Source organism: Antrostomus carolinensis, unplaced genomic scaffold, assembly GCF_000700745.2.
Source record: "Antrostomus carolinensis isolate BGI_N321 unplaced genomic scaffold, ASM70074v2 scaffold25332, whole genome shotgun sequence".
NCBI classification, from domain to species: domain Eukaryota; kingdom Metazoa; phylum Chordata; class Aves; order Caprimulgiformes; family Caprimulgidae; genus Antrostomus; species Antrostomus carolinensis.
This window is the reverse complement of record NW_010301979.1, coordinates 27528-46241: the sequence shown is the minus strand read 5'-3', so window position 1 is coordinate 46241 and position 18714 is coordinate 27528. Positions and strand designations below refer to the sequence as shown.

Sequence of the window (18714 nt, the reverse complement as noted above, 5' to 3'; positions counted from 1 at the left end):
TGCTGTCACGTTCTGAGCTTTTCCCTTGCACACAACCTCCAACCTTGAGATCTGCTGTGAAGGGCCTTCCCCTCCTGCAGTTGGCTTTGCCTGGATGGTGCTTGCCTTTGTAACCTCACCTCCTTTGAAGTCGGGGAAGAGCCAGTGTACCTGGTTGGAATGCCTTCTGTCATCAATAAACAAAAGAGAGAGGAAATTGTTTGCAAGTGAAATAACATGCACTGCCCGTGGCTGTGTACACATGTCACAGGAAAAACCAACTCATCTTTTTTTTATTCCTCCCCCCTTCCTCCTTTAAAGGCAAATAAGTCTCCCAATAAATGCATAAGAACAGCCAGATCTCTCCTTGTCGTTATGCTGGGTTCACCAAACTGGGACTTTGTTACACCAGTTCAGCTGATCACGTAGAAAAATACTCTTTACCTCTATCACCGCGTTTGATTTCTGAGAAGGCAGCAGCTCCCGTTTGCTCAGAAGAGCCCATTACCCATTTCATTGGTAACCTTATTAACAAATTTCAGAAAGCTCTTGCATCCCCGAGCAGATTTTTGCTGTTTGAAGGTTGAAGGTGCTCATTTTTCAAAGACTTTTGAATGGCAAAGAAGCAGCCTTGCTGCGTGGAGCTGCTGCTGAACAGGACTGGCACCACAAGTAGATAACCCCATCTGTGAAGGCTGGAGGAGCTAGGCAGATACTCAACGGGTCCTCTGTGCTTGACCACACTCATCATACACAAGACTGTTTCTACAGAATCTTCCATCAGCACCAATCGAAAGCCTGACAGAGCCCAGCAACAAAATAAATTCCCTTTGATCCAACAGCCTGGAAATGAAAAGGCACAAGAAGGTTGGAGAGGCGGGCACAGCAGGTCAGATAAGCGGGTACAGCCTCGCAGAGAAGATGCAGGGCCCCATCCCTAGTGCAGGTAGCATGAGTCACATCAGAGGCAGCCTCCCACGCCCCGGACCCGTATCTCTTGCCTTTGATATTGTGCCTGGCTGGCAGTTCCCAGGGCGAGTGCAGCACCAGCTGGGGCAGAGCGAAGGGGGCAACAAAGACCATAAGGCCCTTCTGCATGGGGTGAAGGTGTGCAAAGCCTTGGGCAGGGGGAAGGGAGGTGTTTTATTGACACAGCGATGCCAGAAAGCCCTTGAGAAGTAGTTCAGGTCCTGCAGAGGAGCAAGAGGGCGGTGGGACTGGAAGGAGAGCTGGTGGTGAGGACCGAACTGCTGAAGGCAGCACTTTGCCAAACAGAGGGGAAAGGACCTCGTGTTTTGCAAACTCCAGCCTAATCGCTTTCTTTCCCCCTCCAATCTGCCCCCCTCCACAGCACAGACTTAAATCCTTCAAAGCCAGGAAACTGGAGAACTTTCTGTTTGTTGTTGCAAGGTCCTTTCACCGAGTGGGTTTTCCCCTTAGGCATACCTGGCTGTAATTAAATCCTCCGCTCTTTAATCATCTCTTTTGCTGTGCAGGGGGAAAAAAAAAAAAAGCAAGAGGGACAGACTGGTGATAAGATGATACGCAATGTAAATCTCTCCTCCAGGAATCTCTCTCATCTTTTCAGGATTGTTCCGTACCAACTTGTCCCTCCAGAAGCTGCACAGCTAGAGGTGGAGTTTGTATAACAATACGAATTTAAAGGCAGTAAATAGAACAGACGTCTTATGATTTCTTGATCCTCAGGGTAATAAATATCTCCCCCTTTGTCCCACTCGGAGTTTTTGTTTGGTGCATTTTGCTTTGGTTTTTTGAAGAAAAAGTTCTTAAAGGAAAGCTTCCCCCACCCACTCCTGTGGTTTGAAATCCAAGCATCAGATGTGACTTTAGATACCAACCAGGGACTCCAGGTATTTCACTTGCCTAATCCTCCGGCGGCATTTTCCAAGCTAGACACTATGCCTGGAAGTTCTCCATGCTATTGCGCTTGCAACTCCAAATAAAGCTGGAGTATAGGCCTGCATTTGCTCATTATGCAAAATTAAATTATTTTAAATTATTATGAAATTAATTATTCTCTGGAGGGAGATTGAATGGCATCTCGCACTCCCAGGCATTCACTCTGAGGGAAATTGCATTCACGTGGCTTCTGGGATGAGAGGACTCTGGAAGCCCAGCCCTGGAGGACAGAGGGATTGTGTCCCTGACGGGCTCTCACAGCTCTTGCCTGGAGACCCACTGGCGATCAGATAAAGATGCTTCAAACATATCATGAGCAAGTCTATCTCTGCAAGGCAAGATGCCCGGCACAGAGGTACCCTCCTCCTGTCTGCCTTCCCCTCCTCGTTTCGTTATCTCCCACCTGATTGCCCCTCCTCCACTCAGCCTGGCACAGTCCCAGCTCATCAGCCAGCCCCACACTATCGGGGCCGTTCAAGTATCACTGCAGAACCCTGAATTGCTCAAATTATCCCCCACTTGCTATTTTCACTTCCCCATCAGCCTGATCCAGCCTTGGTCATATTCCATTTTCTAACCAACGACTTTGTTTCCTCATCAGACAGCTCTTTGTCCCAATGCTACGATGATGCCTCCCACACACCCTTCTCTGACCTCCTTTGGCTCTGTCCCAACCCAGAAGCGAGCCCCCTTCCCACCCTCACTGTGCTTAAGGTGCCCCACACTTTCCAATATCCTCTGCTATCAACTGATGCTCTTTGACTGACCACAAACAGCAAATTAGTGCCAGGTCCTGGGCCAGTGCTTCACCCAGAGAGCTGGGAAGCCCCCGTTCCCTGTGGACCCGGAACTTTTACAAAAATACATCAGCAGATCTATTACTTTGGGCCACTCAGGTCTCCGTAAGACAGGCTGGAGCAGCAGCAAGGCAATCTACATCCCTCTGTGCAGGGGTATGAGTGGCAGCAAGAAGTTCCAAAGGGTGACCATGCTGTGGGCAGCCAACCTGGTGATGGGAAGAGCATGCTGAGGAAGCCCTATGCCATGAGCAGTGGTCATTGGTGGTACATGCATGGCATTGCAAGGACAAAACCCACCACCAGCACCAGCTGAGCCACCTCACTGCTGGCAAGTGCTGTGAACTGTTCCCATGTGGGCAGAGCTGATGCTCAGCAAGGGAGCAACCAAGAGAGGTGCTCTGTGGAGTGGCTTGTCAAAGCTCATGAGGCTCTTGGGGTCCAAAAACCAGCCCTGAATCCGCCTTCCAAACCCACAGGGATCCTCTCAGGCTGGGCAAATGTTGGTTGGGATCCTGCAGGCTCATAAAGAGACAAGATGGCACCAAGCGTGAAGAGGTGAGGCTGAGTTGCTCTGGATGGCATCCCTCAGAAGGGCTGCCTGAATTAGCAGGGCAGAGGTAGCAAACACCTCACCTCCCATGGGGTAGGTGTTTCTGTGCTGATCTCCTCATGCAAAGAGCTGTTTGAGATACTGACAGTAAAGTACTTGAGTTCTCTACTTAAAATTAGGTGGACTGACCCAAAGCCATACGAAATCTCCTCTCTAGGTGCTCTGCAGCTGGCTTGAATGGGAGGAATGGTGAGAAACAAGAGATGTTTACAATGCATTGGCTGTTTCTCACCACAGTAGGTTAAATGAGGCTGAGAAGCTGAAAAATTAGGTTAAGCAATTGGAGCATAATATCCTTGGGGTGAGAGAGGAAAGCAGGAAGAGACCATTGCTATTTGAGGCATCCTGAGATTGTGGGTCAGGCTGGGAAAGGGGGCTGCAACATCAGCTTCTGTGCAAGAGGAAGATGTTCAGTTTGAGAAGATTTCATTAAAAAAATAAAAATTAGAACAACACAAAGAAATAATATGACTAAAAATTGCCAGGAGTTGACAGACCAGGCAATGCTTTTGTCAGCATATGACTTTCAGGGAAGAGCTGAGTAAAGGGCTTGGCAAAGCCTTGCTCACTGTGCTGTTCCCTGTGCATCTCTGGAGCTGCTGAGTGCATGCAATGTGTGCCCAGGCACTGTGTTCAGTGTCTGCAGGGAGGTTTAAAGTAAACAGGACATGGTTTGATTCTTCTTTTCCCCTTCATTTCTGTGATGTCTGCTGCCGTCTATAAAAGTCCTTAAAAATGACCCATTTTCAGGTCCAGGGAGAGATGCAAATAGTGGGACATGTTTCCACTAACAGGAAGGCTCAAAGCAAGTCCAGAAGAATGGGAGAACCCTCACAATGTTTTATAGAAAGGCAAACTAAGGAATGAGAAATCAAAGCTCAGGATCTGGTTGCTGAAATTCATTGAAAAGGACATTATATTCCTTAGGAACAAAGCTATAATTTACTCAGTGAAGTGGGGAAGCCAGTCAGCAGATATTAATCACCATTCACCCATCCAGACTGGTGGAATTTGCTTGCACCTTAATCTGCATTTATATCTCCAGCAGTATCAATTCACTGTACAGCAGAAACAAATGCATCTGGAATGCCAGCTTAGGCAAGATGAAGGCACACAAAGCAGCTCTGGGGCTCGGCAGGACAGAGCTGGCACACGTTGCATTCCCTGCACACATCTTCCACTGGAGGAACCCCAACAGAAACCAGACATAAAACATTAACCCAGTCATGGTCTGCAAGAGGTATCTCTGGGCGGTGCTAACCAGAGACCCGATCTGAAAGTGAAGACACAGATTCTACTGTTTCACAATAATTTAAAAGCCAGACGGTGAGAGAATCATTTGGACCAGTTGAGCATCTGGTCCTGCATAAACCAGAGCAGAGTTTGGAACAGCCAGTGGTAAAGTGGAAAGAACAAGTGACAAAGCAGAAAGTGGTGCTTTGCAAGCTCTTGGGCAAGACAACTTTGCTCCCACCAGGAATCAGGTGTCCTGGGCTTTTAAAAAAAAGAAAGCATTCTTTTCCCCTTTCCTTTTTGGTGTTCTGACACAAACCCCAATGTACCATCCTGAAGAAAAGTTTGTACCCTATGACCACTTCACTCCTATATCTCTGATGCCCAAAGTCATGCACTATAGAATATGTGTAGCAACACAGACAGAAACTGCACAGATAGATGAAAGAGCTGCCTGGCTGACAAAAGCCAGTTTCTGTGCCAAATGTCCCGAGGCAAAGACTCCCCAGCACAGCCGATGCTACACCTGAGCCTGTGGGTCCCTGTGGTAGCAGGTATGAGTGGCCTCTGCAGGATGAAACCCTGTGACTATGGGAAGGGTCAGGTCCCTGATTAGCACTGACATCTGATTATCCCTTAGGAAGCAGAGTGAACGCTGTAATTCCCATATCTTCCAGGGCTGTATCTATATGTAGGGTGCACCAACACGGCAGTGCAGGTAACCTTAGCTAGAGTAGTTTCAACCAAACTAACCTGGAAAACAATAGCAGTGAAGACAGACAGATATCTCAGACATAACAGCAGTGTCCTGAAGAGATATCCTGGACCTAACAGCAGCATCCAAGCTCCATCTGGCAACACAAAGCCACTCCTGTCCCAGATGTACAAGTGCTACTGCTGCCCACATTACCCAGCTCTAAACGAGCACCCACAGCCGTGCTGCAGCCCCAGATTCAATTTCAGTGTAGACATACCTACGAGGGGTTTAACTGGTGTGTCTAAGTTAAGAGCACAGTTGTTGGGGAGTCCCTCTATGTTCAAAGAGGAAAGAAGATATCAGAGTGTGACTCAGCCCCTCTAAAACCTGAGTGATTCCTGCAGATCCTGATCTAGGAGGCAGCATGCAAAGCCTCTGTGAGCAGTGGAGGTTGGATCAGAAGGATGCTTTGGAAAGCAGCTAATGATCACCCCACTTGTCATGCTGTTTCCATGCTGTGGAGCAGCAAACTGTTTTTCTTTCTTTCCTTCTTTGCATCCAGCTGGTAGCAGGTGTTGAGCTCATGGGACTGAGCGACAGGTAGTCCAAAGCCACCCTCCCACAATGGATCGTGGCAAAGGCACCAGCTCCTTGGCTCCAGCCGGATTACTCTGCAGACTCCACTTCTTGATGTATGGCCATGCTCATCAGCTGCTCTACCAAGGCACCCAGATTTGGAGAGACCAAGAGCAGAGCCCAGGTGACTGGTATCACTGTGCCAAATCCAAATCACATGGGAAGGGACTAAAGCTGCTGTTTCCCTGAGGAGATGCTCCTCCAGATCCCACAGGAACTCTGTGGCAATGCCCAGGAAATGAAGGCGGATTTAATAACAAGACCACCCTCCTTCAGGATATTGCTTAACTTGCATTCCTACCTTGAGGCTTGCTTATAACCATCTGCTGCTTGTTCTGTGAAATTATTAGCTTCTTCCTCCAAAAGGAAAATTCAGCTATAATACACCATATTATTTTTTTGGCCCTGCTACTGCCTAATTCAGCTGATTTTCCCCTTTTACCCATTCTGCAAGTGTCCTCCTAATCATGTAACATTACCTTTTTTTTTTAGCTCACTGTGCTTGTTTCCAGACAGCAGAAACCAGTCCTTCCTCCACACTGCAGGCAGCTGTGAAAATGCCAGTAAAACCGTCTACTAACATTAACTTACAGGCTGCTACTAAGTAAGTGTAAATCACCTTTACAACCTGCACCAGCGAAAACTTCAGTTGAAGCACTTTAGCTTCAGGGTAAGTTTTGTTACAAAAACCAGGGCAACACGTTAGCCCAAAGAAATTTTAGCTCCTTTTGGCAGCTTACAGATCTGCAAGGAGGGACAAGGGAAGACAGCTTTCAGGACACTCCTTGCTCTGATTTCTTCCCATTCCAAGGAAAATAATAAATTTGGAGTCACTTCTATTCTTTGAAGCCAAGTGCCACGTGGCAGAGCTAAGATTTGCCTGTCAATATTATGCCTGGATTTGGGAAACCATGTGTCAAAAAGGTAGAAAATCAGATAGCAATGTGGCAAGAGGGGGACTTCCACTTCACTTACCATTTGAAGGACACCAAAATATGACATCAGGTATCCAGACTCCACTGCTTCCAGGCCAAAGAAATCCATAGAGATGATAGAAAACATAATCAGGAACAAGCCTAGAGGGAGGGTTGGTGAAAAGCATACATCAATATACTTGCACTGCATATAGGTGCCCAGACCCTGCTCCCAGTCACCCCCAGTATGAGTCAGTAGCTCTCCCTGGGGTTACCAGTACTGGATATAAACACGAGCAGAATCCTATTCAAAGTCAGTGTAGTAATTTAATCTTTAAATGTTGACTTTTTAAATCCCCCTTACTTTCATCTTTAAAATAATGTGACTATGTAGGCTGTAGATTCAGCTGTTTATTATAAACTGGTAAATATTTGTATTGCCAAAGCCAGACTAACCATTAAGGCAGCGAGAAAACATTTGTTCAGACAAGACTGTAACCATAAAAATAATCTGATTGGATTCCTTGCCCCTTTTGCCTGACTTTAGGTTTTCACCATGAGGAAAGCTGCCTGGGAAACACCCCGGTGACATTAGCCTAGATAGAGTGGTTTCACTGCACACCTCGGCAGTGACGTTGGTGGCAAGGCAATTTCTGCAAAGCATAACGGAAAATGTCCACTCACTCAATCTCACATGAAAATACAATGGTGTGTGCTTCCCCCAATGCCAAACACACACAAATACTGACACACATACACAACCTCCCACTGTACACAAAGAGCCACCAAATTAAAAATATTATGACAAAACACTGCTCTCAAAGAGCTGGTATGGGGTAGGGGGCTGCTGCCTCCCACAATGTCTTGTGCACCTCAGATGGACAAGACAGTGGGAAACTGGGGTTTTCTGCACGTGGATATCTCCCCCAACGTGTCTCTTGGGAACAAATGATCCTGCTGAGGAGAGGAGAAGAGAGCAGGTGACCTTTAGGGGTCCTGCCCTTCCTCATAGGATCCTCTGAAGTACAAAGACTGGGTAGATGTGGAGCTGTGGTCCTCCCTTTCCTGAAGAAAACACAGCTCAGGAGGCAACACATGAGGACTGAGAAGACAGCTTGTGGCCTGGCAAAGGGAGTCACCAACCCTGCAGCATGGGGAGGATTTGCTGGTGTTTCCTGGAAGCATGAGGAGAGCGATCCCTAAGCTGCCTAAAACACCGTGGAGAACTCGCACCCTAACAGACCAGCACAACTCCACCACATCCAGCAGCCCCACGGCGCTGCCACCAGTGCAGCACCTGCAGCCAGGAGGATCTCCCTCTAAGCATCCCAACCCTTTGCCTTGAGGGACCACCACCCTCCCACCCCAGGCCACAAAATCTTCCTGAACCCCACTGGAGGTACCTCTTCCCCCCTTAATGGGGATAGCTGCACCCCTGCTGGCCTCATGGCCATGAGGGAGAGGGATGGGGGGCAGGAAAGGCTCCCCACTCTGCTACTCCCTGGATATTTGGAGAAGGTGCTGGGGAGCTGGGGCTCATCAGGATTTATGGCTTCACCACACCCCTCTGCAGAGAGCACCCTGTTGTACCCAGTTACTTTGAAATCACTCTTAGCTCAAGCCAGCTTAAGGTAACATGCAAATCACAGTATTTACTCACAACATCCAAACCAGGCAAGAGGGTTGCACATGTTTATAAAAGGCACATGTGAAGAAATGAAAGAAAAACCACACTTCGTTTCACTTGAAGGAAGATCAGATCGAAGCGGGCGCTCGCCCTTCATCCTGCTACCCCGCTGCAGGTACCACCTAGGAGGGGCTCGACCCTCCTACATACCTGACGCTTCTTCCTGCTACCACGCGCCAGATTCTACAGCTCCTCTCCCCTTTGAAGTCCCTCACTGAGTTAATGCAGATTTGGATCTTTCTCCTCCAAATGAGCCCATTTATTTCAGAGCAGGGGGATAGGTTGTGTTCTCTAATTAGCGTTACACATTGCATTGCTCCTCTGGAGATGCAAAGGTCTCTTCTTTAGATGGGTGTCAACCCCCTCCCTGCCTGCATCGTCACTTAAAGCTGCCTGGACAAGGGAGACCCCCTGCTCCCTCCTCTTTCAGTGACTAAGGGGGTCTCTCCCACTGGCAACACATTTCTTGGTGGAACTCACAACGTGAGTCCCAGATTGACCTCAAAAGATTTTATGCTCAATGGAACAAGAATTTATTAGAAAGAGCTTAGCAGATCCCATATAGGTAGGCTGCAGCTCAATGCAGCCACGTGAGTAATCTACCTACCCTGGGGAAGGCTCACTGGGGTGGATGGTCCCCAGGCTCTTCTGGGGACACCAGATTCCCATGCAGGAACTGCCTGGATAAGGCTCAATCCACACTGAGAGGCTCAGGTTTTCAAGAGGAAAAAAAATGGTAAATAGCAAAAAATATCTTCAAAAACCTCACCTTTTTTTCAGGCAGGTCTGAATAAGGGGTGAACTCCTTAGAAAACCTGGCACTGGAGGGGCAAGGAGTAATCAGAAGGCAGGTAAATAGTTTGTGAGATGCGATAAAGATGAGGAAAAGCACCGAGGAGACACAGGAGTATGAATCGTGTTTTAAAAAAAAAAAAGGCAGGACATTTCCAAGAGCAGCCCACGGCTTTGGGAGGGCCAGTTTAGCAATCCTTACCCAGAGCTGGTGTGTAAAAAGGCGAGTGTGGCCTCTGGGAGCCCATCTCAGCCCTCCTACGCTGGACTGCAAATGCGATGGGACGCTGAGCCCCAGGGCCCACTGTAAAATCCTGCTCTGCGTGTGAAAGGAAGTCCCTTCAAAAACGGGATGTGAGTGCTAAAGCAATCACCTGGAAACCAAGTTTTCCAAAGGGATTAGGCAGCCAAAGATTCATACAAGCAGCTATTTATCAGTATTTTCAAGCCTCTGCTGATTTCTAGTCAGTAAAAGATGTGTTTTACATTTTTATCCTCATGTTTTATTTTCTATCTCTTATCTACCGCAATGCAATGAGGTTCGCTTTTCCCAGGTCAGTTGAGGATGTAATTTGGCCATGCTGGAGTGATCTGCTGCCCGTCCATCCCCTGGCAACCTCCCTCCTGCAAGGGGCACAGAGCCTGTGGCTCTGCTTTTATGCAACAAGGAGGAGGTTCCCAGCCCTGCAGCCCTCCCAGGGAGGCTCTTTCAGTCTCAAACAAGCTAATTTTAGACAACAATAAGATCCATAATGAACAGAAGATTTTCTTCTGTGTATATCACAAACTTGTTTACAAAGTAAATAGAGAAAGGTCTGTAATTTGGGTGATCTAATTAATTATACAGTTGTAGCCAGGAGATGAAAGGTAAATGAGCTCATGAGGAGCTCAGCCTCCAGCTGTGAGGCGCAGAGAAGTAGGTGATGGACAAATTCCCTTTCAGCTACCATGGTATGGTCAGTAACCTGAAGAAAGACCTGCAAAGAGAAGTTCCTAGGATTTTAATCACTCCTCACCATACTGCAAGCACTATTCATGTAGCAGCAGTGCCTTAGGTGAACCCATTCCTACTCTCACTGAAATTCTCCCAGCCGTAAGTCCTGCCTTAAATCTCAGCTTCACTGTCTCCATCCTCTTTGCCTAGAAGTTCTCTGGCAGTTTTGGGTAGAAGATGTTTATTTATTTATTTGGGTGTGTGTTTTTGCTGTGCAGGGGAAAAGAAGAATGTCTTCTGCAACAGAGAGGAATCTGCATTTCAGCAGGGATGACTAAAACAAAGTGCATCTTGCCCAGTGCTTGAAAAAAGGAAATTACCGTGCAGATTGCATATGGATGCAGACTCAGGAGTTCTTAAACAGAGAAATTAATGCTCCTTTAAGCTGAGAAATAAGCCAGAATCAGCAAAGAAAAACCTCTTAATAAATCACTTGACTGTCTCGTTCTGTGAAATGCTGTCATTTTATAAACACTTTTTAAAATACAGTTTTAAAAATTTAGTTTCATAGGAACCAAAAAAAGCACGGTGTTAGGGCAAGCCAGCAGTGCATCGAGAGTGTGTCCTGTCTCTGGTGGTGGGGGTGGCCCCAACTGGCATCACTGATCTCAGCCAATGCCAACTACACACAAAAAGAAAAAAAATAAATAATCAGAAATCCTTTACTTCCCTGCATGCTGCTCTACAACTCCAGTTGGACTTGTTCCCCCAGAGCCTTAACAAGGAGTAGCAGATGAACCTGGCCAAGCCCAGAAATGCCATCCCCTTCCGATTCAGCCACTCTCCACAGCCAAATCTACTTTCATTTGTAAACTGAATTTATAGTTTACAAATTAGAATTTAATTTGTAAATTATGTTTCACATTATTTAAACTTCAAGGGCTTCTCCAGACACAGATGAACTGGAAAAAGATGCAAAGTATAAAAGCTAAAGTGCCCTAAATCCTCTCTTAGGATCCCTGTTTGGAAGGGAAGAGCCTTAGTTTGTTCAGATGCATGATGTGCACGTGTTTTGATGTGAACAAAATTCAATCCTTGAAACCATAATCAAGAGAAACTGCACTTTTAGTTAACTAGGAAAAAAGCCATGAAGGTTCTCTATGTGGAAGGGCAGAGAACATCACCCTGTCCTTACACCACCCCTAACAAGGCTTCCAGCCCCACTCCCTGGAAGTGTTGAAGGCCAGGTTGGATGAGGCTTTGAGCAACCTGGTCTAGTGGAAGGTGTCCCTGCTGCTGGCAGGGGGGTTGGAACTGGATGAGCTTTAAGGTCCCTTCCAAATCAAACCATCCTATGGTTCTATGACATGCTGGCTTGTCTCTAGACCAGCCAGGGGAAACAAGCTAGAGGGTAGGCAAAAATAAAGATTCTTAAATTATGGCCAAGGATATGTATAAGCAGGAAAATTGAGAAACATGGACTGTGCCAGGACAGCAACTGACTCAAAGGGAGAAGCGAAGCAGGCAAGTTTGGGATGGGTTTGAGGTAGCAGTGGGTTCCTACCATGACACAAAAAAATGAGTAGAATATATAAAGAGAAGAACAAGAACCATCAATGTGCAAGGGAAGAAATATGCTGCAGCTCCCCTGAGGGCAATCAACAGTTAGAGCAGCCACATTCTCTCATCCAGCACTAGTTTTTAGTTGTTGGGAAAAAGGTTAAGGTACACATACCCCTTAAAATCATTAAGTAACATCAGGAAGGACCTCAGCATTTCTGGTAGAGCACAAATGATGATGAGGTTACAGCCTAAACAGAAAGGACGGACAAGAGGAAAAAAGCATTTACAGCCAGGGGGATGGTGTAGAGAGATTAAGTGATTTGCCAAAAGTCGCAGCAGCAGCTGTGACAAGTAGTCTGTTTTACATTAAGTCCCAGGCTTTTGACCCTGTGGATCTGAGAGCATTTGAAAGCATCCAGCATCGAGTTAGGAGTTGAATCCTCAGTAAATTGAGACAAACCTAGTCTACAGTGTGTGTCATCTTATTTTAAATACATCAGCAATCATGGGTAATGGGTGAGATTTACCTATGGGAAGTCCAGAAAAAACCTTGACTATGAAAACTTCCATGACTCCTGGAAACTTCATCAGGCGTAGGATTTCTCTGATGCTAAACACGCTGCCAGACTGTGATGTGCCTACAGATGATGACATACTGATTAATACTCTATTTATACAGGTTAGAGGTAGGAAGCAAGAAACTCTGAGATTGTCTCCTCTGGTTCAACCCCACCACCCTTCCAAAAAGGCGCATCTCTGCAGCACCAGCTCTCTGCTGATGGCAGGAGGTTGGGAGCTGGTGCCAGGTCCACTTACAGAGGGTGCTGTGTGACAATGGGATTGCCTCCCATGCTGGGCCAAAGTAACCCCCAGTGAGGGGTCCACAAGCACTGAGCTGGAAGCTTGCAATTCTGCAAGGCAGAGGGGTTGACACATAGGGAATAATACTCCTCCACAAGCACAGCTTAGGCATTCAAGTGTTAGCATTTCCAAGCTGGCACCTTTCTGCCCTTAAATGCAAGTCCCTTAGCAGTCCTTACAGCATGTCAATCCCCCATCCCTATTCACCTGCTATTTATCAGAAATACTAAATACATACCATGCTCTGCCACACGATGGTCTGACTTTGGTTTAGCCTGCAAAGGGATCCCAACCATTGCTATCACAGTATTTATGAGATTTCCCACCAGCCCGACATATGTAGGAACAAAAAGGCTGCAAATGGAAAAAAATACAGGTAAATGGATAAATATCATAAACAAGACATAAACAAAACCTCCATCCTGCAAAGGCTTGGGCACCTGGATGAGGAACAATCACCCTTGAGTTGCAGTACATAAGGCTATAAGAGAGCTCAGATAATTTCACGCAAGGTTTGGATATGACCACGGTTTGAAATTTCTCCAAAAGATGGCTATTGTCATCAAGATAGTTTATCATTTGTATTATTAATAGGCTATAATACAATGCTTTAAAATCTGTAAGTACCAGGGGAAAAGAGCCTCTCTGGGTTTAATGCAGCTTAGAAATCTTCCCACGGAAAGCACAGCCTCTGCTTGTTAGGATCCATCTAATCCCCAACTACATTCATCTAAGTATCATCTCACTCCTTGAAATTTCTCAGCGAAATCAAATGAGGTCAAGTGAAGAAAGCACTCAAGATGACTAAGGATGGCAGAATACAGCCTAGCCTACAACCAGAACTGAAACCACCGGAGATACAATACCACTTGAAAAGGAGCTGCTAAAAATAACAAACAGGATTTACAAAACTTTCTGAGGACGTGAGTAAATAGCACTTTGATTGATGCACCTACTTTTCTCCAAAGGCGCCCAAAACCAAATCAACACCTCTTCAACTGTCCATCAGAGCCCCAAATGTTGGATCTTTAACAGAAGTGGGTCCACATCCTTAGGCTTAGACACAGTGACCCAGCAATTATTAACAGTAGTTATACAATGATAACAAGGAATGATTACAACTTATCTAAAAACCCCAAACACTAACCATGTAAAAGTCAATACAGTCAATAATAAGTCCTCAATTATCTCTGTCCTCTTAAAAGAGAAGATTAGGAAATGACTCCTCCTAGTCTTTAAGGGAATGTGGGAAGATCTCAGACTCTGAAGGGCTTTAACTGCCAAACACAGGTGGAGCAAAGTCCAGGGCTGGAAGACTGAAACTGAGGAGAGTTGAGCTGAAAACAAAGGGATGTTTTGTTTTTAACAGTGAGAGCAATTATCCACTAAACCAGCTCCTTAAAAGTCTCCTCCATTGTGGGAACCCTGTTAGTTGAAGGTTTTCATAAAATACGTGGTTAAAACCTACTGTAGGATGCAGATTTAGAGTGGGAATGCCCAGCAACACCAAAGGCTGGTGACATGGAGGGCACAAGACTAAGAGGCCATCATTCTGTCTTAGGGGCATCAAAATTTAAGCACTTTGTTTGGACTTTAGCAAAATAGTGCCAGGATTTCACCAGAGAAGTCATCGGAGCTGCACAGGTCCGTGCAGACTCGGAGGCAATCCCCAGTAACCTGTGCTGCAAAAACAAGATGCAAAAGCGAGCAGCAGGCCACCAGCCAACGCTCCCTGCGAGCCCGCTGATACAGGACTGCTTATTGCCCGACCTGTAACTGCTGCTTTCCTTGTCAGACCATGGTTTATGTTTTTCATGAAATAACCAGCAGCACTAATTGTAAAAGCCTCAAGTTTCCTCTGTGCTAGACAAAAGCATGGTCTGAACAATATCTGGAGTATTATTAAAGTCCTAGAGTAAGACAGTCAAGGATTGAGATGCAAACAACTGAGAAAAGCATCAAAGAGCAAATATATATATATTTATATATCTATATACACACACACACAAGTATTCCTGCTAATGGCAACAGCAAAAATCCCAGCTGAATATTTTAATTCTCATTAATTATTATTAATAACAACAAAGTCAGATAGTATCTTCCTGCAAATGGACTTAGTACAGTAATTTAGACCTGCTGCTTTCCATCCGCCAAACTGTTCAGCTAATTACCCCAGACCACAAAATTAGTCATTTACTGCATCGTCATATTTTATTTTTAGCACAGAAGATTACCACTTTCTGATTTAAAATTCTCTGCCAAACAGTTCCCAAACTACTGAAATCAACTTCGTGGCATCAAATTTTTATCCAAGAAATATGGAATTTCTACTTTGCAATATAAAGGAAATTTACTAACAAAACAGAAAGGATAAAATAATCAAAATAAGTAGCTACAGCTGGCTTAATGGTTTTTTGGGGGGGATTTATATATTTCAAGCTTTCATTCTGATATGGAAAAAATGCATCACAAAAAATTTCATTGGACAGAAAACTTCCTTTCCACTCCTACTTTTGTTGAGGTTTTCCAGAATCCCACATGCCAACAGAAATATATTTTACTTTTCAGATCCAGGAAGAATTACAGCAAGCAATAAGGAAAGGATCCCCTATAAAACCAGCAAGCAGATGATGCACTACTTCAGTGCAAGCCTACAACTGCTAATTCATCGCTCTGAAAGGGAGAGGAGAACCCTGACAGTTTATGCATCTGGGAAAACCTGGACTTGCCACGCTGGATTTGTGGCATTTTGTACAGTTGGACTCTAAGTCCAAGAAATCCAGTAAAATATGAAGTTCAAAATCATGTTTCCCAAACAAGTCTGAAGTGTTCAAAATTGCCTGAAAATCTCTTTTCTTGCCCACAGCTTTCTCTAAGTGCTTCATCTTTTTCCACATATTAAGTATTATCATTCCTTGATGGAAAGGTGAAGGCACACCCTCGGGTTAGCTGCTCCGCTATCTCGTCCTCCGGCAGGGACGAACTCTGGAATTGGAGATAACACGCCTGTGTCCAGGAAACCACCTCTTGCATTTGTTTGTTTGCTTGTTTAAGAAAGATGAAGTGAAATCAAGAGTCATAAAAATGACATATCGACACAGCAGGTCACTATTTTTTTTCTGATGTATCTTCATTTCTTTTTTTCTGATGTTTCCATTACAACCCATGAATTACACACAACGACACCTCCCCAGCCACCCCTCTGGTACAGCATCAGTGGGACGCATCCTCCCACTCCTACAGTGAAAGGCAACTGGTCTACAAAGCAGCAGGAGCACAGGGTGGTTTTCCTGACACATCATCACCTCTGAACCCCCTGTGAGGGTTGCTTGGGTAGGTGAGGGACTGCACACATTGTCTTCCTGTTATACGAAGACACACAAATATTTACACTGTCATGGAAAGGGACATGAGTGCTAAAATCAGTGCATACGTGCTGAATCATTATTTCTGGCAGCAGGAAAGACAAACACCAGTGGACAGAGCCAACAGTATTCTTGCACCAATGCCAACAGGAGACTGGAGGCAACACATTTGCTGGGGAAACTGGTGAAGTTGCAAGGATGCTGCTGGATCCTCAGCTAGAGCTGCTCCATCTCACCAGCACCGGGGAAAACTCTCCCCACAGCCTTGGATGGGGTTGGGAGGGAGCTGCAGCCCTGCCGAGCTGGGTGGGAAGGAGGTGGTGGTGGTGTGGAGGAGGTCAGCAAGAAGCAGGAGAGCAGGGGAGGGTTTTCACCCTGCAACAGCCCTGAGGAACAGTGCTTTGGCAAAGGGGTACAGCAATGCTATTGCCACCAGCAGAGAAAACAGCTGGGGGTTGGCACTGATAATCCCTCTGCTGTGCTCACTGGACCCTTTTCTGCAAATCAAACCAGTGGAGGACCTGGGGTTAAGGTGTTATTCCTATTTCTTACTGGTCTGATGGTAGAAACGAGAACAGCTCCGCTAAAGGCGAGATGCCCTGACCCCTCAGTTGAGTCAAAGGCTGCGGGTAGGAATGATTGCTGGGTTGGCAGTTCCTGCTGCACAAGACTTGGCTCACAGGGACTATTTTTTTACTATTATTTCTTCTTCTTTTTTTTTTTTTTTTTTTTTTTAAGGTTTAAGCATGAAATTTCATCTCTGCTGCTATCAGTGGGAGTCCTTCTGCATTCAATTTTGCCTGTTCAGCTTATCAGGAGGAAGTTTCTCCAGGAAGGGATGCGGTGGCACTATTAAGACAAATGAGGCACGTTAAGCAGGTTGCTCCCGCAGGATCATTTCCCATCCTCTTCCCCTTCCTGCCCTCCCTCTCGTCCCTCCTGGCTGTCCACAAACCAGCCGTGTGGAGCCAGATCCAGCCCTGCCAAAACCAGCCGCAGATTTCCTGAGCAGGGCGGAAGAACAAAGGCCGCGGGCAGCACTAATACAATTAAATTAAAGGGAGCAAAAGGGCACAGCAGCTTCAGCAGCTGAGATCATTGCGTGGCCTCTTCCAGCTTCTCGCTGATTAATAGAGGTTCAGAGTCTTTACCATCCTGGGCTTTATGGTCAAAATAACTTGGGTAACTTTTTCTGCATCCTTCAGTGTGTTACTTGTAATTCCTTTGCTACTCTTGCATCTGGAGAGAGAGTCCCTTGCTGACTTTTGCCAGCAGATTTCCTTGCCCTTCCCTGGACTTTTTGGCTAGCAAAGCTCCTCTAAGGCTGTCAGCTAAGATCACAGCTGCCCACTCTTCTCCATCTGTTTTCAGCCTTGCTGTGAAAGGGAGGAACAAAATACATTGTCCTGTCCTGCAAGGGATTGACATGCCCCAAGGTCCTGCTGCCAGGAGGGCACAGAGCAATAGCTGCAGAGAGCAAACAGCTGAACTCGAAGGAGGACTAGTTTTTGCTAGTTTTTGCCAACAGGAGCAGTCTCAGCTTGTCCTGACTTAAAGCCTTCAGAGAAATAAGAAGAAAACATGAGCAGAGGGACGTGGAGGCCAGCAGCCCATATCATCAGCCAAGTGCTGCTTAACAACATCACAAAAGCCTCTTCTTTTCATTTTCCTGAGGCCATTAGGCAAGTGTGGTGGATGCACCAAAAGCATCCATTTAAAGAGTTTTAAAGGGTTTCAAAATGTAGGATGGTGAGCCCAGGGCACACTTGCCACAGGACTGATGGTATGACCGGGTACAAGGCTCACTTGGTAGCCTGTGGCCATAGGTAAGGGACAAATGGCTGACAGCTAGGATTGCCCATCTGGAAACTCCATCCTTAAAGCTGGTGGGAAAGCAGAAATGATGATGAAACCATTAATAGTAATATCATGGTAAACAGATTAAACTCAAAGAAAATATTAGCATTCAAAGCCAGCTGGAGAAGGGCTGCATTTCTTCTCATCTAACACTTAACCAGCCTTTGTATTTGCTTGCAGGTAGCTGTAAGTCCCAACACACACCATGCTTCCCAGGAGAGGCAAAGCAAGGACACTCTCTATATTACTTCACAACCTGCTTCCATCAGGATCAATTAGGATAAGGCAAATGAGCGCAATCAGGGCTCAGTTTCTGAATGAAGATGTGACGCAGTAACACGCATGACAGTGAGGGCTCCCAGAGGCTCTGCAGCTCCTGGAAGGGAGTTTTTGTGGCTCTGCCCTAAATGTCACACATCCCTGAAGTCAGAGATGAAGCATCAGAAAAATCTGGTGAAGCTCACAGTGAATGCAGCACTTGGAAAGCGGGGCCTGGCCAAACAAGTATGTGTGTGTCTACATACGTACATACGCACAAACACACGTGCTGAGCATTTCCCGGTGGCTTTGAGGCAACACTTTCAGCAAAACTCCCATGAAAAATGAACTCCCACGAAGGTGCACGCAGCACGTGGAGATCAGGCAGTGGCACAGGAGCAGGGGAGAGGCCACTGGCCACAGGCAGGTCATACTTTCAGCTCACAGATGAGGGTGTTTGAACAGAGTCCCCGCTGGTGCCCACCAGCTGCAGCCCCCAGGCAGTGCTGAGGAGGGGTGGGCACCAGAACCTCCCGCTTCCACCAAGGAAGGCTACAATAAACCATCAAGGGATACAGTTTTGGGCTCCAGCCCAAAGTCCAGTCCTT

General features: G+C 46.2%; 1 protein-coding gene across 1 annotated transcript in view; it reads right to left on the bottom strand.

Annotated features, from left to right (window-relative positions):
* The window catches only part of SLC67A1 (solute carrier family 67 member 1), a gene marked incomplete at its 5' end in the record, with an annotated part of 56360 nt that overhangs the window by 11988 nt on the left and 25658 nt on the right, over positions 1-18714 (bottom strand). Inside the window, 3 exons of the mRNA XM_010163677.1 lie at positions 6851-6951; positions 12293-12403; positions 12865-12980. Coding sequence (XP_010161979.1) covers positions 6851-6951; positions 12293-12403; positions 12865-12980 — 328 coding nt within the window. The remainder of the gene's footprint in view (positions 1-6850; positions 6952-12292; positions 12404-12864; positions 12981-18714) is intronic.